Below are 19,970 nucleotides of genomic sequence, written 5' to 3'. Positions count from 1 at the left end.
CACAAAGTCATATGACGTCAGATGCCGTAAGGAACACCCTTTTGTCAACTTGACCTTATAAACTCTTGACTATGAGATGGGAACAAATTGAGACCAAATCAAGAGAAGGAGAGAAGGTTGAAAGAGAACCATTCGTTTGTGTTAACATTTCACTGATGTCCTGGCTGCAAGAAAACATCTGATTCTTCAAAGAGATTAAATCTGAGAAACAGTACAGTTACCGAGCCTGCATTTCCACACCACTGTAAGTAGTTTATTATTGTGAAAGGCATTTCGCAAAAGGATTTGGGGAGGAAAGAGCATGTTAGCACAAAATGTGTACAAAGTTTATGGGTTCATTTTATGCCATTGCTCAAACTGTGCCCTCACAAATGTACACATGAAGGCAAGCTTTTGTTCCTAGAATGTTCATTTTGGTTATTTGCATTGACTGGAGAAAATAAAAACAGGAAGGTTGTCCAGTTTTGTAAGTCATATAATTTGTTACCTACTAATCAAATCTGTGTTTCTCTTCCAAACTCGTTTTCTTTGCTTTCGATAAATGAAATTCTCCAAGTGTGAACAGTTCACATTATACTTTGGATGGAACTTTAAGTGTTTAAAATTAAGTGTTATTTTATGCATTTTTGAGCAAGATGAGAAAACATTACAAGGACCAATTACTACTTAGAATTGACCATACTAATGGATGCTATTGCTTGCTTAAAATTAGCTAACTAGCATAACCTTATAACATACTGTATATCAGTAATGTGTCAAAAAAAATGTAAAACTGAAGAAATGATTCATATTAGGGACAAATAAAATCACATTGAGGCTACTTAATTGGGTCATTTAAAAATAACTATTCTATTAGGTTGAAATTATATGAGCAAATTATGTTTTCTGACAAATAATTAATGAGCCAAAACACGAGAAAAAAATATGTTGATGTTACTTAACTGATTCATATGCAACCGACGTACGTGATTAAATCATGTATATTCAAAACATTTTTTCCAGTGTTTGTCACTTATTCAAAATCAGATATGGATTACACCCTTCATTTAGAAATTTAAAGGCTCTTTATATTCAAAAAGCAACCAACATTCAGAAAAATTCATATGAGTTTCCCCTCCCCCAATATTATTATTTAAAGGGATAGTTCACCGAAAATAAATATTCAGATTGTTTACTCACCCCTGTTTTGTTAAATCCCTAAATGACTTTCTTCTTCTTAGCACAAAGGGGGAAATTGTGAAAACAATTCAGAGAATAGAATTGACTAAACATGTCTGAAGAGTTTGTTGTCAAAAATCGATGCATTTCTATGCCCAGTCTTAGTTTTTTTTAACGTTTTTGGATCGGTGCCAGTTCATAGCAAAACTAGAAAACAAGGAATCAATTGCCGTCAGGTTAGGACACGGTGTGACTGCATGTAGCCTCCTCTATGTTTCTGTTTGATTTTTGAATACTTTGTTCAAAATAATAAGGCTGGACATAGAAATGCATCAATTCTTCTACTACAAACTCTTCAGACATGTTTAGTAAGTTCTCTTCTCTGTTTTGTGTGCAGCTGTGTTGTGTTCTGTTGTTACTATCACTGTGGAGGATCTGTTTTAAAATAAACAAAAAAGCGAGGTCATTGCATGAACTGTTGCTCTCATGCCCTGTCATGAACGCACACAGGAGATCAATGGTCAGTGAATGTTTTCAATAAATAATACATTCGATTTCAGTTTGTTTCTCACCAAACCTTATTGTATGCTTTTATAACAATCATGAGTCTCATGGAATCATTTATTAGTCTTCTGAATGATACTTTTGTGTTCTTTTGAATCTTGAAGAGCTGGTCACCATAAACTGCCATTGTATGACATCACTGAGCACACATTTATTTCACAATTTATCCTGTTGTGTTAAAAAAGTCATATAGGGTTATAACTACACAGGTGTGAGTAAACAATGACTGAATTAAAATTTTGGGGTGATCTAATCCATTAAGATAATGTTAGAATTTACAAAGAACTGTGTCAAATATGCACTATAGCATTGAAGCAGCATGTTAGTTATTTTGGAGATTGGTCTTATCTTATTGGAACTCAAGGGCATAGAAGTGGTATTCTTATTAAACTGGCAGAAAATATTTAGAGATGTAGAGAAGAGAAGTGGTCTATGTGACCAAGGCCTATTATTAGGATATATGTGATAAAAATACAGATTAGTTCAACTAATAATTCACTTAATCACATTAGGTTAAATACTTATCAGTTTACATTTAATTCACTGAGTAAACCACTCAGAAACACCCTAGCAACCAGCCAGAATACCCTAAATTCCACATAGCAACACTCTAAAAACACTATGAAAACTTCAGTAATGCTCTAGCAACCACCAAGAAAACTCTAGCAACGCCCTAGCAACCACCCAGAACAACCTAGGAACCACAAAGTAATGATGCTCAAAAAAGAAAAATTCAGCAATGCCCTACCAGCCACAAGAACACCCTAGCAATGCCCTAGCAACCATCCAGAAACACCCTAGCAACCAGCCAGAACACCCTAAAAACCACATAACAATGTGTTAAAAACCCTCTGAAAACTTTAACAATGCACTGGCAACCACCAGAACACCATAGAAACCACTCAGAACACCTTAGCAACCAACCAGAATACCATAAAAACCACATAGATAAATTGTGCCAAAATAAAACTATGAAAACTTTAGCAATGCCCTAGAAACTACCAAGAAAACTCTATCGATGCCTTAGCAACTACCCAGAACAACCCAGCAATGCCCTAAAAACTGCACTACATTATTTAAATTTATGTCATTATTTTTATCCATTTTCTTTCCTAATTTTTCATATTAATTCATTTTTAAATTTGTAAATTGAAAAAAAATGTCTTTCCTTATTCACTTTTCTTTTCTTGTTGTTAATTTTAAATTGTGATAATTTAAATGTATTTAAATATTATTTTTTAAGTTTTATATTTTTAAATTATCAAATTATTTTAAATTTGACTAATATATATTTATTATTTCTAAACTCTTTTATTTATTTTTATATTAAATTACATTATATTTTATAAATTTCAAATATTAATAATGCATTTTTTTTATAATAAATATAATTAATTAATAAATACATTAATTTGCATATAAATTGGTATATATGTTTGTAACCATATTATACCTCTGGACTGCTTATATAAAATATTATTTTAGAGAATGATGCAAGGATTTTTGAATGATTTTTTGAATTATTGTAAACAGTATCTTGTAAACTGCGAGTTTTATACCATGAAACACAGAGAATATCAGTTTAGCAATCAAACGTGGTATTAATTCAGGGCAAAGACAAGTAAACATGTTTACTTATTTATTTTTTGCCAATTGAACAAACAGTGTAATTTTCATACAAGTGATCATGAGGCGGTACAGCTTATGAGAAAATGAATAAATTCTTGGTCTTTTTAGTCAGTCTAATTGTTTGCATCATAGTTTTCTCTTTCACTATAACTTGTTATTTTCAGGCCTACTGAGGAATCATGGGACTATTTGAAGTCTCCATCGTCTTACTCCTGACACTCATCACAATGACCTCAGCTGAACCACCTGGATGCAAGATTCGTATTACTGCCAGAGGCCTGATGATGTGTAAGACATCTGACAATACTCATACTGTGATCACATGATAGTTTGGTTCAACTTTTAGGATTCATTTCGTCCATATCTACACAATCTTACTTGACACGTTTACACAAAGGTTTCGCTTACACCATTCAGAGTTGACAGATGAGATTGATTAGGCCATAACCGTATTAGTTCCTCAGTTGTATCAGCTGCTACCCTGGACTAAAAATTCTAAATTTGGTATGTATCATCTAGATATATCCCTAACAAAAGTTATCAAAAGAAATGTCATTAATTTAATTGTTTATTAGTTAGAAGCCAATATGTTTTTTGGTGTGGCCCATAATGACTAATTAGCCTGTATTTATGACCACAACATCTAAACTTAACAGAACTTAGTACACATGAACAACATGACATTCTGAGGGCGCATGCCAAATTTCATTCATTTTTGATGTTAGGGGCGCTGTACAGTAACTGTTGTCAAAAAATGGTAAATGGTCTGCACTTATATAGCGCCTTTTTAACCTTAGCGGTATTCAAAGTGCTATACACTGTGTCTCACTCACCCATTCAAATACACACATTCACACACCAATGACGGCAACAGCTTGGGGTTCAGTGTCTTACCCAAGGACACTTCGGCATGTGGAGTCCTGTGGGCCGGGATTCGAATCACCAACCCTGCAATTAGTGGACAACCCACTCTACCACCTGAGCCACAGCCACCCCAAAAAAGTTGACATTTGACACCAAAACAACTGTGTCCACCAGATCTATTCTTTCATATTTGGCTATTTTGAATGGATTAGGATGGCTATAGGGCAGGAACTCTTAGAATAAGGGATGGAGATGGGGAGGTGGAGGGATGCCGAAAGGATTGTCACCAGGGAAAGGTAAGCGGCAGCTTATATATTCTACAGTTAATTGGTTGATTAGATGGGCAAGTTCCTCCAGAACATTCTTTTATTAACTCATTTATAAAAGTCTCAGATTGACCTCTGTTCGACCCGTTTTTAGTGAAGTCCCAGACAAAGAAGTTTGTAGAAGAAGAGTTGAGTAACATCACTATGCCAGAGATGAATGGATCCCAGGGCCGTTTCCAATACACCATCAAAGAGTATGTTGATCCTTTACACTTTGGATACCTAGAACTAAAATCATCTATTTTAGTGCTATAGACTTAGAGTTCATATATCAGGCCTTAAATTATAATCTAATGTTTGTTTAGTGTGAAGATAACAGAGTTGGACCTGAACTCTGACCTACGATTCCAGCCTGATGTTGGGCTGCTCTTCGAGGTCCAGAACTCCTCCATTACCCTCAACCTCCAGAGACGCATCCTTTACTGGTTCTTGTGAGTCTCAAATGTTCATTCCTTTGGATTTGGTTCTCACTCTTGGTGGCAAGCTGCTGCTGCTCAGAATAATTGTCCTACTAATAAATAATTGACCTCTGTTGGAAGGATGTTAGGCCTTGGATGTAGACCCTAGAAAAACAGAAACTGTTTAGGACCTTTTTAAAAAAGTCATGACATTATAGTACGAGTGTAACATTCTTTCATGTGTCGTCCAGATTGGGGTGGGACATATTGAAGGGCTTATCCCTTTAAAATCACGCTTGTCAGCGTAGACATGAAGGCAATGAAGAAAATTTCAAAATGAAAGACACTTAATTTTGAACTAATTGATGGTTGCAAAAGGAATTCAAGTATGAGCATTAGCACGACCGAAGACACTCGGAAGCAGGATTGCCAACTGTCCCGTATGAGCTGTGACATCCCATATTTTTGGCAAAATTAAGATATCCCCCCTATTGTCTCATATTTAAGTGGCGAAACACTCACAAATATGGGACACTTTAGCATTTTAAGTGCTTTAGTAGTCGCAAATAATGCTCATAACCATGTGGAACTTCATCCGACCGTGTTAGAATCCTCCTTGAGCATGAAAAAGTTTTCAACCCTTCATGGAAGAACCTTGATGTGCTACTTGCTATTGCTAGTTGTACACTACCAGTCAAAAGTTTAACTGCCTGAGCAAACTGAATGTTTTTTTTTTTTTTTGCTGGTTCCGCTAGTGGCTGAAGCTTGTTTTGTGGAAGAACACAACTTCGGGACAGTTATGAGAATGAATCTATATGTTCTTTGTGTTCATCCCGCCTATTGGCTGAAGTTTATTTTCTGTCACAAAATTGTTATAGAAACACTGGACTTGAGAATTCTGATGGCAAAAGTGTCATGGGGGCTCTCGTAGGTGTAGATAGACTGTTTGAGTTTAGAAGGATGGGTGACGGTTGGCACAGTCATGCATGTTTTACTTTTTTCTGTTTGTTTGGTTCTGTGGAAAGTTTGGGGTTTGATTGTTGCACTAATGTTGCAATGTAGTCTTTATAATTTTGTTTTTGACACACAATTTATTTTTTCTAATATGTCAAAATGTCAAATGTTAGGATGAGTGGATCTCCACAAGGAATATGAATATTCTTTAGTGCTGGCTCAAGTAAGAGCAGGGGAGTCATTACATTGATAAGTAAACACCTACAATTCAAATGTTTCAAACAGAGTAAAGATAAATTAGGAAGTCATTATTGTTTAAGCAGAAATTCAGTTTGATTTTGGCTAATATTTATGCACCTAACGCTGATGATCAGGGCTTTTTTATAGATCTTGAAGGGATGTTGCAAGCCGCTGAAACACCTCATGATATAATATGGGGAGGAGACTTTAATCTATTGATGGACTCGATCCTTGATCAAAGTGAATCAAAAGTGTGTAAGCCCCCTAGAGCAACGTTGACGCTTCACTGGATGTGTAAAAATCTTGGTCTTACAGATATTTGGAGACTTTTGAACCCATCTGGTAGGGACTGTACATTATTTTAATCAGTCCATAAGATTTATTCTGTAATTTTTTATTTTTTTTTTATATCTAAGTACCTCATTTCATCTGTTTTTGATTGCTCAACTGGAAACATCTCAGATCACGTCCTGGTGAGTTGTGGAGAAAAATAAATCATATTTAGCGCTTTAATGTATCCCTTTTGCTAAATCCTGAATTCCAACAAATGTTATAGGCTGAAATCAATGTTTATATGGAGACCAACTGGTCCTCAGTATCTTCTGTGTGCACTTAAGGCAGTTCTTAGGGGTCAGATCATACAGTATTCATCAAAAAATCCAAAGCACAGGAACTCATGGAATTGGAAGGGAATATTAAAAGTGCAGAGGCAGAGCTGAAGCGCCGAATGTCACCTGATGGCCTCAAATAATTGACCCGATTGAAATACAGATTTAATAACATTTTGTCATAGAAGGTGGAGTTTTGGCTATTTAGGGCAAGACAAACCACAGGAAGCACAACGGGACAAAGCAGGTAAGCTTTTGGCAAGATATATAAAGTAGAGAGTCTTTTTCTACCATTCCCTCAGTGAAATCGGCTTGTGGTGAAGTTTTTACACCGGCCATTGGTATAAAAATGCTTTTAAATAATTCTATCTTGATCTTTATAGTTCCATATCTTTGTCTACTGATGAAGATATTAGAAACTTTGTGGCACCATTAGAATTTCCTAAACTGATGACTGAGCAAAAACATTCTCTTGATTCTGAGATAACCTTGGAGGAGCTTGGTGAGGTAATTAAGACCCTGCATACAGGAAAGGCTCTGGGGCCAGATGGCTTTGTCGCTGAATCTTTTAGATCTTATGCTAGAGAACTGGCTCCACTTTTGTTAGAAGTTTATACGGAATCATTAAAGAATGGAAAGCTTCCACCAACCATGACACAAGCCCAGATCTGCCTGATTCTTAAAAAGGACAAAGATCCAAGCGAGAGTAAGAGTTACCGTCCACAGCTAGACATACAAATATTGTCAAAAATTCTGGCTAACCGGTTACGTAGTGACATCTCTTATACATATAGATCAGATGGGGTTTATTCGGACCGCAGCTCTTCAGAAAACATTAGGCGTTTCATCAATATCATGTGGTCAGTGGCGAATGATCATGCTCTGGTCGCTGCCATCTCACTTGATGCTGAAAAGGCATTTATTATGGTAGAATGGGATTATCTTTTTAAGATTTTGGAAATATACGGGTTGGGGAATACTTTAATTGGATGGATTAAGTTACTTTATACACCTATAGCGGCGGTACAAACAAATTGATTAATTTCAGATTATTTTGCCCCGGCAGGGCTGCCCTCTTTCCCCATTATGGTTCTGTCTTGCCCTGGAACCATTAGCAGCCACGATAAGAAGGGAAGATTCCAAGGGTGGTGGCAGGATCTATGCCTTGCCTCCACAGAATTATTCATTCCTTTTCTAAATTTGCTTGATACAGAGTTAATTGGTATTAATCCGAAGCTTTGTCTCTGACAGCATACTGCCCAGCGACGGCTTTTCAGCCAGGGGTCTTCCAGTGGCCCAAACAGGGCATTAAGTGTTTGGGCATTTTATTCCCAGCAAATTTGTGTGATTGAGTTAATTTTGACTCCTTAATAAAAAGGTTTTTGAGCGATGTGGGCATGTGGGCTTCATTACATTTATCTATGATTGGGAAGGTAAATGTCATTAAAACAAATTGTATTCCAAAATTCAACTACTTGTTACAATCTCTCCCTGTAGATGTCTGCCTCTCTTATTTCAAGCAATTTGATAGCATAGCGAAGTCCTTCATTTGGAATGGTAAACGTCCCAGATTACATTTCAATAAACTACATAGGCCGATTGACAAAGGTGGGCTAGGCCTACCCAAGATTTTTTTTTATTATTATCATTTGGTCGCTTCCACCTGAGAGAGCCCTGCCATGGTTTTGTATTGAAAAGGAAGTTCTTGTCCCTATTTCGCCATTGCAAAGACTTTCTATTGAAATAACTGGAGAAGCTACACCCCGTTATCTCGCATTTGCACTCGGTATGGACAAAAGTGTTTAATTTGGATATTTTATTTAAATGCTGCTTGGTGCATATGGCTGAACCCAAAATTATGTATTAATAAGTCCCCTTTCTGCTGGTCAGAGTAGATTGTGAGGGCGGTTAATACACTCTGTGACCTATATGAGAGTGGAGTGTTGAGATATTTTGAAAATTTGGTTCTACATTTTGGGATAACCAGATCTCAGTTTTATACTGTAGGTATTTACAGCTGTGCCACCTGCTCTGTACTATTTTTGGGAGTAGCATACACCCCAAAGTGGCAGATACTCTGGGAGAGGTGAATACTGCTTTTGGAAAAGGTCATGATGCATCAGTGTATTACTCCCTGCTAATTCAGAGTCTGGGGTACGGAGCTTTATCAAGAGATTATGAGAGAAAGATTTAAACTTGGTATTGAAGGAGTGAGTGTGGGCTAGGATTATAAAATAAGTCTACATCTAGAGATGCAAGATTTTACATAGATTCTATTGGACCACTCTAGATTGTATAGCCTTGGTTTTAAAGACACACCCACATGCTGGCGATGCAAATCGGAGGATGGAGATACAACCCATGTTTTTAGTGGTGAGTTGAGATTCATGAATTTTGGTTGAAGGCTCAGAGTTTTGTGTGTGATTTGTTGGGCACTCAGGTTTGTTTTGCCCCATACTCTGTGTTTTGGGTGATGGGGCGGTCATCGATGTGGGTAATAAACACATACAATATTGGGTTCTGACCAGTGTAATGATTGCCAGGCAAATTATTTTAAGGGGAGGGAGGTCGGCTGGTAAGCCCTATTTCAGGAGTGGTGCATGGATATGGGGTGGGTGGCAGCTTTTGAGGAAGTGTCATTTAGAAGACTGGGTAACTTAGTTTTGCTTGTTGGGAAATGGGGCAACTATTTGGAGTTTTTGGAGGGCTCTCAGGGAGGGGCAGTGAAGAGAGAGGTATAAATGTGTGTGATTATATATATATATATATATTCTTTTGTTTGTTTGTTTGTTTTCCTTTTTTGTGTATATACTCATGTGTGATACAGGAATGTTTGTTGAGGGTCAGGGCAGGGTCGGGGATTTGGAGGGGTAATTGTGGGGTTTAAATGTTGATTCAATGGATATATGTTTTTCTTTTCTTTATTTCCTCTAGGAATCAATTAAAAATGTTAAATATGAAAATGTATCTATATGCTAATGCTTAACTTTGTCAGCATTTATGAGTACACTAGCATAAAGACCACCTCAAAGCAAACAAGCATGTACTAAAAGCCACAAAACCCAATTCTGATTTTATGAAATTTAAGTCAACTTTAATGATTGAGAACTTCATATTGTACTTCGTGTTCAATAAAGCTGCTGCATGATGTAGTAGTTTTCAGCAGTGATGCGCAAGTTTCGAAGACACTCATCAAGATGAGGTGACCTCACTGATGTAGGTCTTTTCTATTCATTAGATATGATGAAGGAGCAATCAACGCCTCAGCAGAAGGTGTTAATATCTTCACAGCTCTCCATCTAAGCAGAGACCAGGAGGGCCGTCTGAAGATCTCTAATATCACTTGTGATGCAGCCATCGCCAAGATGAATGCCAAATTTAGTGGGACCCTTGGGTACTTGACTCCATATACCAACTTAACTTTGAATTTGATTTGATATTGTTGAGAACTTCTCAGTGATAGATATTCTTATGTACCACAAAATGTTTACAGGAAGGTTTACGACTTCATCGGAGCGTTCCTGACTACTGGAATGCGCTTCGTCTTAAATAAACGGGTTTGTTGTGGTTTTTATTTTTATATCTGCCATTCTCCTGGGGAAAAATCAGCATAAACCCTCAACTAAGATGGTTTGCTGGTCTTATTTAACCATTAAGCTGGCTAGACTGGTCTGTTTTGATGGTTTTAGAGGGGGTTTTGGCACTTTCAGCTGGTTGGGAGACTAGGTGGCGACCATCTAAACATCAGTGTCGCCGGATCCGGGAGACCATCTAAACCAGGTTAAACCAGCTAAGACCAGCAAACCACCATAGATGTTTTTTTTTATGTATAATTTTAACAAGATTGTACTCTCAACATAGCTAAAAAAATTACTTTTGCATATCTCTGTGCCAGATTTGCCCTGCCTTGGATCATGCAGCACTGGTTTTGGTTAACCAATTCCTGGAAACCATCCCAGGTTAGAGAACATTGTTGACTCTTGGTGAAAACAAACAGACATCTTGGTCTGCCCGACATATCGAGACATTCATATAAGAGATGTGTATTAATGTGAATGTGTTTTCCCTCATACAGTCCGCACACAGGTGAACCGTTACATTGGAATCGATTACTCACTGTTGAGTGACCCTGTAGTGACAGAAAGCAGTCTTGATATGGATTTTAGGGTGAGTGACCAATTACGAATTTGAAATGAATTAAGTAGTAAACATTAATTAAAAAAGAACTATGGAGTGATGGAATCAGATGGTAATACCATGGTACACTGATGCAGTACCATAGTACTAAATGATTATATACCATGGTATTTACATGATAATCCACTACATGGGATACAATGATATTACCATGGTACATGTCCAAAAACATGGTAAAACCATGGTACTTTGATATTTACCATGGTACTGAGTGAATACCATGTTTATGTACCCTGGTATTTAAAGGATACCATGGTATTACCATTGTACATGCCCAAAAACATGGTACTTTGATATATGCTATGGTACTGAATAAATTACAACGTGATTTACATGGTGCCAAGGTACGTCAAAGGATACTATGGTATTATCATGTTACAAGCCCAAAAACATGGTAAAAACATGTTACTCTGATACATAGCATGGCATTAAATGATTACCATATTTACATGGTACTCCAAGTTACTACATAGTATGCAAAAACTTGGTACTTTGATATATCCCATGGCATTGAATGAAAATAATTTTATTTAAATGATACTTCAAGGTATGTCCAAGGATACAATGGGATTACCATGGTACATGCTCAAAAACATGGTAATAACATGGCACTTTGTTTGATGATTACCATTTTCATGTATACTTGGTACTCCAAGGTACTTCATTGGATACCATATTACCAATGTACTTGTCCAAAAATATGGTAATACCGTGGTAAACTGATACGATTTGACTAAATGATTACAATTCTATTTACATGGTAATCCAAGGTACTTAATGGGATACCATGATAACACCACCGTACATGTCCAAAAATATGGTAATACCATGGTGCTTGGGTATATACCATGGTACTGAATGATTATGTTCATGTTACTTACATGCTATATACATGGTACTTCAAACGATACAATTGGATTACCATGGTACATGCCCAAAACCATGGTAATATTATGGCACTTTGCTATATACCATAGCAATGAAGGATTACCACATTCATGCACCATGCTATTTAAATTGTACTCCAAGATCCTTCAAAGAATACCATGGGATGTGTCTCAAAAAACAATGTAAAAATATGGCACTTTTTAATGTACCATTGAATCATGCACACAATTAAAGGTTTTATGGCTTCACTTATTTCTCTCTGGTCTGTTTAGGGAATGTTTTATGATCTTAAAAACGAGAATGATACCATAGTGAACTACGCAGTGAATCCCGTCATGAGTGAGTATGACCGTATGATCTATCTAGGACTATCTGAGTATTTCTTCGACAGTGGACTCTACTCTTACTACAAAGGTGGACTGTTCCAAATGCAGATAGCAAATGGACGGGTAAGATGTCAGTAGGTTTCTAACAAGTTTCAAATAAATAATAATAATAAAATAACAAAACAACAAATATTGTTTAAATAATTTTTAGATGTCAAAGGATTTGGAGATGCTCCTCAGAGCTACCTACTTTGGTACAATCATGATGCTGGTGAGCAACATTTGTGATATTTTTATAACTTCCTTCAATGCTCAGAGATCCAAGCATTGACATTCATAATGCAGTTTCTTTTTTCCTTCTTGAAAGTGTTTTTAGGAAGCCACTATATATATATATATATATAAAAAGAAATGTCCCTTTTTCAGGACACTGTATTTTAAAGATAATTTTGTAAAATTCCAAATAACTTTACAGATCTTTATTGTAAAGGGTTTAAACAATGTTTTGCATGCTCATTCAATGAACCATTAACAATTAATGAACATGCACCAGTGGAACGGTCGATAAGACACTAACATCTGACAGACGGTAGGCAATTCAGGTCACAGTTATAAACACTTAGGACACTAATGAGACCTTTCAACTGACTCTGAAAAATACCAAAAGAAAGATGCCCAGGGTCCCTGCTCATCTGCGTGGACGTGTATTAGGCATGCTGCATAGATGCATGAGGACTACAGATGTGGCCAGGGCAATAAATTACAATGTCCTTACTGTGAGATGCCTAAGCACTTTTCCACTGCACGTTACGGTTAGACTCATCTCAACTCTACTCTCTTTATGTTTCTGAGCTTGCATTTCCACTGCAGTTTAGTGCCGCAACAATGTGGGTGGGATTATAGGCTGATTTGCATAGTTGCGCCGCCTCTACTGCCGTGACATCATCTTAAACACGACACAAACTGACCAAAACAATAACACAACCGCTAGCTGTTAGCTACTAGCTCATTGTGCTGCATAAAGCAGTTGTTGCATGGTGATTTTCCACACGTGTAACAGTTAAATTGGCCTGGTTGTTTTAGAAGCTTTCCAGTAGCTGATCAACTAAATAAACTGAAGCTTGCAGTCAGAGTATAGAGTTAACTTTACAAAACATACCATCCTCCATCGTGGCTGAGTCCAGGGCACTCTCCCTCCCATTGCTCGCTGGTTTAGATAGCTTCCATTTGGTCGAACCACTTCCACTTTTAATTTTGTAATTTAAAAAAAATAAAATTCCCCTACACTGTTAGTAGATCCGGTGGTAGCCGTGTTTGAAAGTCACGTGAACAAATTATACTGTTATCGCTATTGCTAACTTTAAAACTAGCAGGTTGATGTCGCGTGTCGGAAATCCAGTGACGCTGGTAGTGACGATTCTCCCTGACCAATCAGTGATCTGCAGGATATTGACGTCACATTTAGTATCGGCTCGGCTCGCTTGGAACCACGACCGAGGTGATACTAAAAAAAAGTATCAGGTACCAGGTACTATCCACAGTGGAAAACCCCCAAAAAGCAAGCAGAGTCGAGTTGAGTCGAGTTGTACCGTGCAGTGGAAAAGCCCCACAAGACAGCTCTACAGGGAGACAGGAAGGACAGCTGATCATCCTCGCAGTGACAGACCACGTGTAACAACACCTACACAGGATCGGTACATCCGAATATCACACCTGCGGGACAGGTACAGGATGGCAACAACAACTGTCAGTGCTCAGACTGTCCGCAATAGGCTGAGAGAGGCTGGACTGAGGGCTTGTAGACCTGTTGTAAGGAAGGTCCTTAACAGATATCACCAGCAACAACGTCGCCTATGGGCACAAACCCACCTTCGCTGGATCGGACAGGACTGGCAAAAAGTGCTCTTCACTGATGAGTCGTGGATTTGTCTCACTGGGGGTAATGGTCGGACTCGTGTTTATCGTTGAAGGAATGAGCCTTACACTGAGGCCTTCTTGTAATTACCACAGAAAATAAGTTCAACTCATCTCTCCAAAAGAAATTAATGCACTTATAATGGAAGTCTGAAGGGTATTTTTGGTGTCCTTGCGCACATATTGCAAAAATGACCTGCTTTACATGGTCATGGCAGGAGTTGAAAGACTGGATTTATAACATTAAACAGACAAGGTTAATTACACATTTTATTACACTAGTCTTACATTGACATGTACAATGTTAAAGTCTAGTGGCTATATGTACAAAACAAAGTGCATTTTAATGTTAGTCTCAGTGCAATGCCTTGCCCTGTAGACTTCCATTGAAGTGCACAACAGTTCTTGCGCTTTATTTTGTGGTAATCATCAGTATGTTGCATATGTGTTTCTTTAAAGCACATAAGATTACTGTTAACCTGATGGCTTTGAATTCATTGCACATTTCATTCTTTGCATTTTCTCTGCTTTGTCAGAACCCGGCTCTAATGGATCATCCTCTGTCGTTGGAGATAGAAGTCACCGCTCCCCCTCAATCCACCATCAAGACCTCCGGTGCCAGTATGGCCGTCAACGCTAATGTCAAAATTTTTGTTCTGCCACCTGGAAAAACACCAGTCCAGCTCAGCAGCATGACCATGGCAAGGAAAAACTAAAATACACCCTTGTTACACAATCCATTGAATGGCTCCATAATGAAGTGATGTTATAAATTTCAGCGTGTATATAAATATTTTGCCTTGTTTTTAGGAAGCCAAATTTAATGCGAAAGTGTCAATGAAGGGCAAGAACCTGGCCATCCATTTAGATCTGAGAAGGTAAAAATAACACATAAATCAGTGGTTTTCAATGTAACAATTATGGGTTTTGACAGCAGAAATAAAACGATGCTAAATCCTCCCTACCCTTAAACCCGCATTGTTTAAGCAACCACGTCATTATGTGGTGTTTCTATAACACTTTCGGCTCACGTGTCTAATGGCACTTTTCCACTGCACGTTACGGTTCGACTCGCCTCAACTCTACTCGCTTTACTTTTCTGAGCTTGCATTTCCACTGCAGTTTAGTGCCGCAACAATGTGGGTGGGATTATAGGCTGATTGTCATAGTTGCGCCGTCTCTACTGCCGTGACATCATCTTAAACATGACACAAACTGACCAAAACAATAACACAACCGCTAGCTGTTAGCTACTAGCTCATTGTGCTGCATAAAGCAGTTGTTGCATGGTGATTTTTTTTTTAACAAAATTGAAACAGTTAAATTGGCCTGCTTGTTTTAGAAGATTTCCAGTAGCTGGTCAACTAAATAAAGTGAAGCTTTGAAGCAGAGTATAGAGTTAACGTAGCAAAACGTACCATCCTCCATCGTGGATCAACGCCAGTCCAGGGCACTCTCCCGTCCATTGCTCGCCGGTTTAGATAGTGTCCATTTGGGCGAAACACTTCCACTTTTACGTTTTTTTTACTTTTCCCTACACTGTTGGTAGGTCCGGTGGTAGCCGTGTGCAGCCAACAGCTGAGACACTTCCTCAGGAGACATTTTTGTTTTGCTCATCGCTAACGAATGGACCGTCTGCACCTTGTTTATTGACCACGGCGAGGTTTTGCGCACAGCCATTTATTTTTTCACAATTTGAAAGGTGCGTGAACAAATGACACAGTTATCGCTGTTGCTAACTTTAAAACAAGCGGGATGATGTCACGTGTCGGAAATCCAGTGATGCTGGTAGTGACGATTCTCTCTGACCAATCAGTGATCTGCAGGATTTTGACGTCACATTTAGTATCGGCCGGCTCGCTTGGGACCTCGACCGAGGTGGTACTAAAAAAAAAGTATCAGGTATTCAAAAAAAACAAACAAAAAAAAACGAGCAGAGTCGAGTTATACCGTGCAGTATAACCCCTGAAGCCCCATAATACGTAGGCTTAACCTCGTGCGACCCTGTGTGTACATGCCCTGTATTTTGGCTTTGCTATATGCAACACATAATTTAAATTCATTTAAACCAACTGATCTCAGTTCAGGACACTTTGTGCTGTAAGTAAATTGTTAAAATTTTACACTAAAAAATGCTCTTAGACATGTGACAAAACAACATGGCACTGATCACAGTGGAGTTTGTCTTTGGGAGAATTGCAAACAAAACTACATCTGATAAGAAAACTAAATACGTTTTTTCATTGAAACCTCTTTGTTTGAGTCTCTAATGTCATCCGATATTACATTTTTGTGATTTATCGCTATGCAACACCATGCTGCTGAACAAAATGCACACTAATGTGTACTTTAGTGCATTTTCTCCTTAGAAATCCTATATTTACTGAGCAATACCACATTGAGAATCAATGGCTTAATCCAAAAGCTGGAAAATGTGGCTTTCAGTGGCTTTATATGGAGTTAGGATGAAAATAATGTGCATTTCGAGCTGTTCTGAGATCAGAACAGCACACTAGAGGTCAAGTCATTCACTAAATAGGGAGCATCTTATAGCTCTCTATGCAGCTAAATGCATTCAATCCTAAAATCCAACCAAAAGTTCAGTTTCAGCTGTCGCTGTCTTTTCTGCTTATGGCAACCCACTTCGGCATATTGCGGCGCCGTTTTGCGGCCCTCTTCAGCCAACAAACATTGTTACTAACAAACATTGTGTAACTGGTTCAGGATGAGCAAATAGGAGGCGGGAACCGGCTGAACAGTATATGTAACTTTTAATGACATAACTGAACTTAAAACAAAACATACACACACGGCACGCCTGCGTATGTCCTTCTACACACGCCGGACTTAAAAGTTCCTCACTGCTCGGCAGACATCAGCGGTTCCCCTGATGCCGGCAGGCAGTGACCCCTCTTTCCCCAGGATGATGGCCGCGGCAGCTCCTCTAGCGGACGGCAGCAGCAAGGGATCCACAACAACGCATCCCTCCTCCTTCTCCGGATTCGGCTCCAGTGTAATGGGTAAAGGATGGGCAAGGAGGTGGGAACCGGTAGAAAAGTCAATGTATAGTGACACAAGTTGACATAAACTCAACGTCTCTCCCAGGGTTCCAGAGAGGCTGGGAAGACCTACCGGCAGTAGGATGGCCGGAAGGGCAACACCTCCCTTCCAGGAAGGGAGGGGAGTACATCATGCCGGAGGTTTCCCCAGCCTGAATCGGGAAAGGAGGAGAGCATGGCCAGGCTGTAACCATGGACGCCCGGCACTGAATCATCCCAATCAGTGAGAGAGGGATAAAGAGGAGCCGGAGACGCCAGTTCGAGAGGGAGAGAGACACACACGCAGGCGCTCTGTATGTGTGCGTCTACGCGTTTTATGTTGTTTTAAGTTGAGTTTGTCATTAAAGTTTATGTTGACCGTTCTGCCGGTTCCCGCCTCCCATACTTTACCCATTACACATTGTAATGATATTTTGTTACGGTCTTGTGTCGCCATTTGATGTCCAGTGTAAAATCCCTTAAGCAAAAACCAGTTGAGAACCTCCGATATAAATATTGAACTATATTTAACATTAGATAGGCATTTAATGTAGAAATGTACCAAGAACTGATATTCTTTTTTTTTTTCAGGTTCAAAATCTTCTCCACTCAATCTGCTTTAGAGTCTTTAGCCGTAAGTGCCATTTTTATTAAATATTTAAAGGTCACGTTAATGCAAACAGAATAAAATGCTGATAGCAAATATGAAACGTTTTGTTCTTAGCTGATTCCCCTACAAGGTCCCCTGAAGACTATGTTGCAGATATCTGTGGTGCCACTCCTTAACAGTGAGTAAAACGATTATTATTGCTCAAATTAAAATGCACATACACTCACCTAAAGGATTATTAGGAACACCTGTTCAATTTCTCATTAATGCAATTATCTAATCAACCAATCACATGGCAGTTGCTTCAATGCATTTAGGGGTGTGGTCCTGGTCAAGACAATCTCCTGAACTCCAAACTGAATGTCAGAATGGGAAAGAAAGGTGATTTAAGCCATTTTGAGCGTGGCATGGTTGTTGGTGCCAGACGGGCCGGTCTGAGTATTTCACAATCTGCTCAGTTACTGGGATTTTCACGCACAACCATTTCTAGGGTTTACAAAGAATGGTGTGAAAAGGAAAAACATCTAGTATGCGGCAGTCCTGTGGGCAAAAATGCCTTGTTGATGCTAGAGGTCAGAGGAGAATGGGCCGACTGATTCAAGCTGATAGAAGAGCAACTTTGCCTGAAATAACCACTCGTTACAACCGAGGTATGCAGCAAAGCATTTGTGAAGCCACAACACGCACAACCTTGAGGCAGATGGGCTACAACAGCAGAAGACCTCACCGGGTACCACTCATCTCCACTACAAATAGGAAAAAGAGGCTACAATTTGCAAGAGCTCACCAAAATTGGACAGTTGAAGACTGGAAAAATGTTGCCTGGTCTGATGAGTCTCGATTTCTGTTGAGACATTCAGATGGTAGAGTCAGAATTTGGCGTAAACAGAATGAGAACATGGATCCATCATGCCTTGTTACCACTGTGCAGGCTGGTGGTGGTGTAATGGTGTGGGGATGTTTTCTTGGCACACTTTAGGCCCCTTAGTGCCAATTGGGCATCGTTTAAATGCCACGGCCTACCTGAGCATTGTTTCTGACCATGTCCATCCCTTTATGACCACCATGTACCCATCCTCTGATGGCTACTTCCAGCAGGACAATGCACCATGTCACAAAGCTCCAATCATTTCAAATTGGTTTCTTGAACATGACAATGAGTTCACTGTCCTAAAATGGCCCCCACAGTCACCAGATCTCAACCCAATAGAGCATCTTTGGGATGTGGTGGAACAGGAGCTTCGTGCCCTGGATGTGCATCCCACAAATCTCCATCAACTGCAAGATGCTATCCTATCAATATGGGCCAACATTTCTAAAGAATGCTTTCAGCACCTTGTTGAATCAATGCCACGTAGAATTAAGGCAGTTCTGAAGGCGAAAGGGGGTCAAACACAGTATTAGTATGGTGTTCCTAATAATCCTTTAGGTGAGTGTATTTCAAACAATATTTCTCTAATATGCCTTTCTGCTGTTAGTGGTTATAAATGTGAAAGTGCATGCAAAAGTAGCTTATCCATTTATTAAATTCACCCCTGTGTGTTTTCAATTTTCAGTACATCTAAAGCTTTGTCATGTGTTTTTAATGTCAGATTACACCAAGCAAGGTGTACAGATCCCTCTACCAGATGGGATGGACTTCATTGAAGAGGTGGTCGAGTATCACAATGTAAGTGGCGAGCTAATTTCAACATTTAAGCGTGTTGTTCATTGCAAGCACAATTTCTCAACCATGCATACTTAATTTGCATCTTTAATTTTACAGGGCTACATCATCGTGGGTGCAAATCTACATTTCAGATCAGGTCTGAGAGAAATAATCGGGTTACACCGATAACAGGAGCGAAAGAGCCACATGAACATTACCGCATGCGTTCACAATACATACGCACAGATCTTGAAGTTGGGAGCAACGAGATTCACGTTCTAAAATGAATGGACTAACCTAACAAAAGCTTGATATTTGTGAACAATTATTTTTGTTTTTGTAATTCAACATCCTGTTTTACTTTGAGATACAGGTACGTCACATTATGGGTTGTTATGCAGTCTCTCGTTGACTTTAAAATTATTTGTATTACTGTGGTATTGAGTGTGCACATATTCGATATTTTGATTTTATTTTTAAATTTTATGACCTTATGTTGAATAGTTTATTTATGATGAAATCAATTTCTGACTCCAAATATACACACACACACACACACACACACACACACACACACACACACACACACACACACACACACACACACA

At 38.7% G+C, this 19,970-nt stretch overlaps 1 protein-coding gene across 4 annotated transcripts; it reads left to right on the top strand.

Annotated features, from left to right (window-relative positions):
- The first annotated feature begins 39 nt into the window (after positions 1 to 39).
- Positions 40 to 19,960, top strand: LOC127646084 (phospholipid transfer protein-like). Of its 4 annotated transcripts, none has more exons than XM_052129540.1 (16): positions 40 to 244; positions 3,516 to 4,511; positions 4,636 to 4,735; positions 4,847 to 4,972; positions 9,980 to 10,135; positions 10,235 to 10,298; positions 10,637 to 10,700; positions 10,817 to 10,908; positions 12,099 to 12,275; positions 12,364 to 12,423; positions 14,603 to 14,767; positions 14,877 to 14,944; positions 17,696 to 17,738; positions 17,829 to 17,892; positions 19,307 to 19,383; positions 19,480 to 19,960. In XM_052129540.1, the coding sequence occupies exons 2-16, from the start codon at positions 4,484 to 4,486 to the stop codon at positions 19,549 to 19,551; spliced, it is 1,356 nt and encodes a 451-aa protein (XP_051985500.1). In that variant the 5' UTR covers positions 40 to 244; positions 3,516 to 4,483; the 3' UTR covers positions 19,552 to 19,960. The 4 variants fall into 4 exon arrangements, with proteins under 4 accessions (XP_051985500.1, XP_051985497.1, XP_051985498.1 ...); XM_052129537.1 differs by having other exon boundaries at positions 50 to 244; positions 3,516 to 3,639; positions 19,480 to 19,957; XM_052129538.1 differs by lacking the exon at positions 40 to 244 and adding an exon at positions 367 to 466 and having other exon boundaries at positions 3,516 to 3,639.
- The last annotated feature ends 10 nt before the right edge of the window (positions 19,961 to 19,970 follow it).

The sequence above is a fragment of the Xyrauchen texanus genome, chromosome 7, assembly GCF_025860055.1.
Source record: "Xyrauchen texanus isolate HMW12.3.18 chromosome 7, RBS_HiC_50CHRs, whole genome shotgun sequence".
NCBI lineage: Eukaryota > Metazoa > Chordata > Actinopteri > Cypriniformes > Catostomidae > Xyrauchen > Xyrauchen texanus.
Note: the sequence above shows the minus strand (reverse complement) of the source record. Positions and strands in the feature narration are given on the sequence as shown.

Excerpts from the sequence above, each read along its gene's own strand:
- LOC127646084 (XM_052129538.1), top strand. The coding sequence starts at position 3,531 with ATGGGACTATTTGAAGTCTCCATCGTCTTACTCCTGACACTCATCACA. Across the intron at positions 10,701-10,816 it reads ATTCCTGGAAACCATCCCAG|TCCGCACACAGGTGAACCGT; the intron begins GTTAGAGAACAT and ends TCCCTCATACAG. Across the intron at positions 19,384-19,479 it reads AGGTGGTCGAGTATCACAAT|GGCTACATCATCGTGGGTGC; the intron begins GTAAGTGGCGAG and ends TTAATTTTACAG.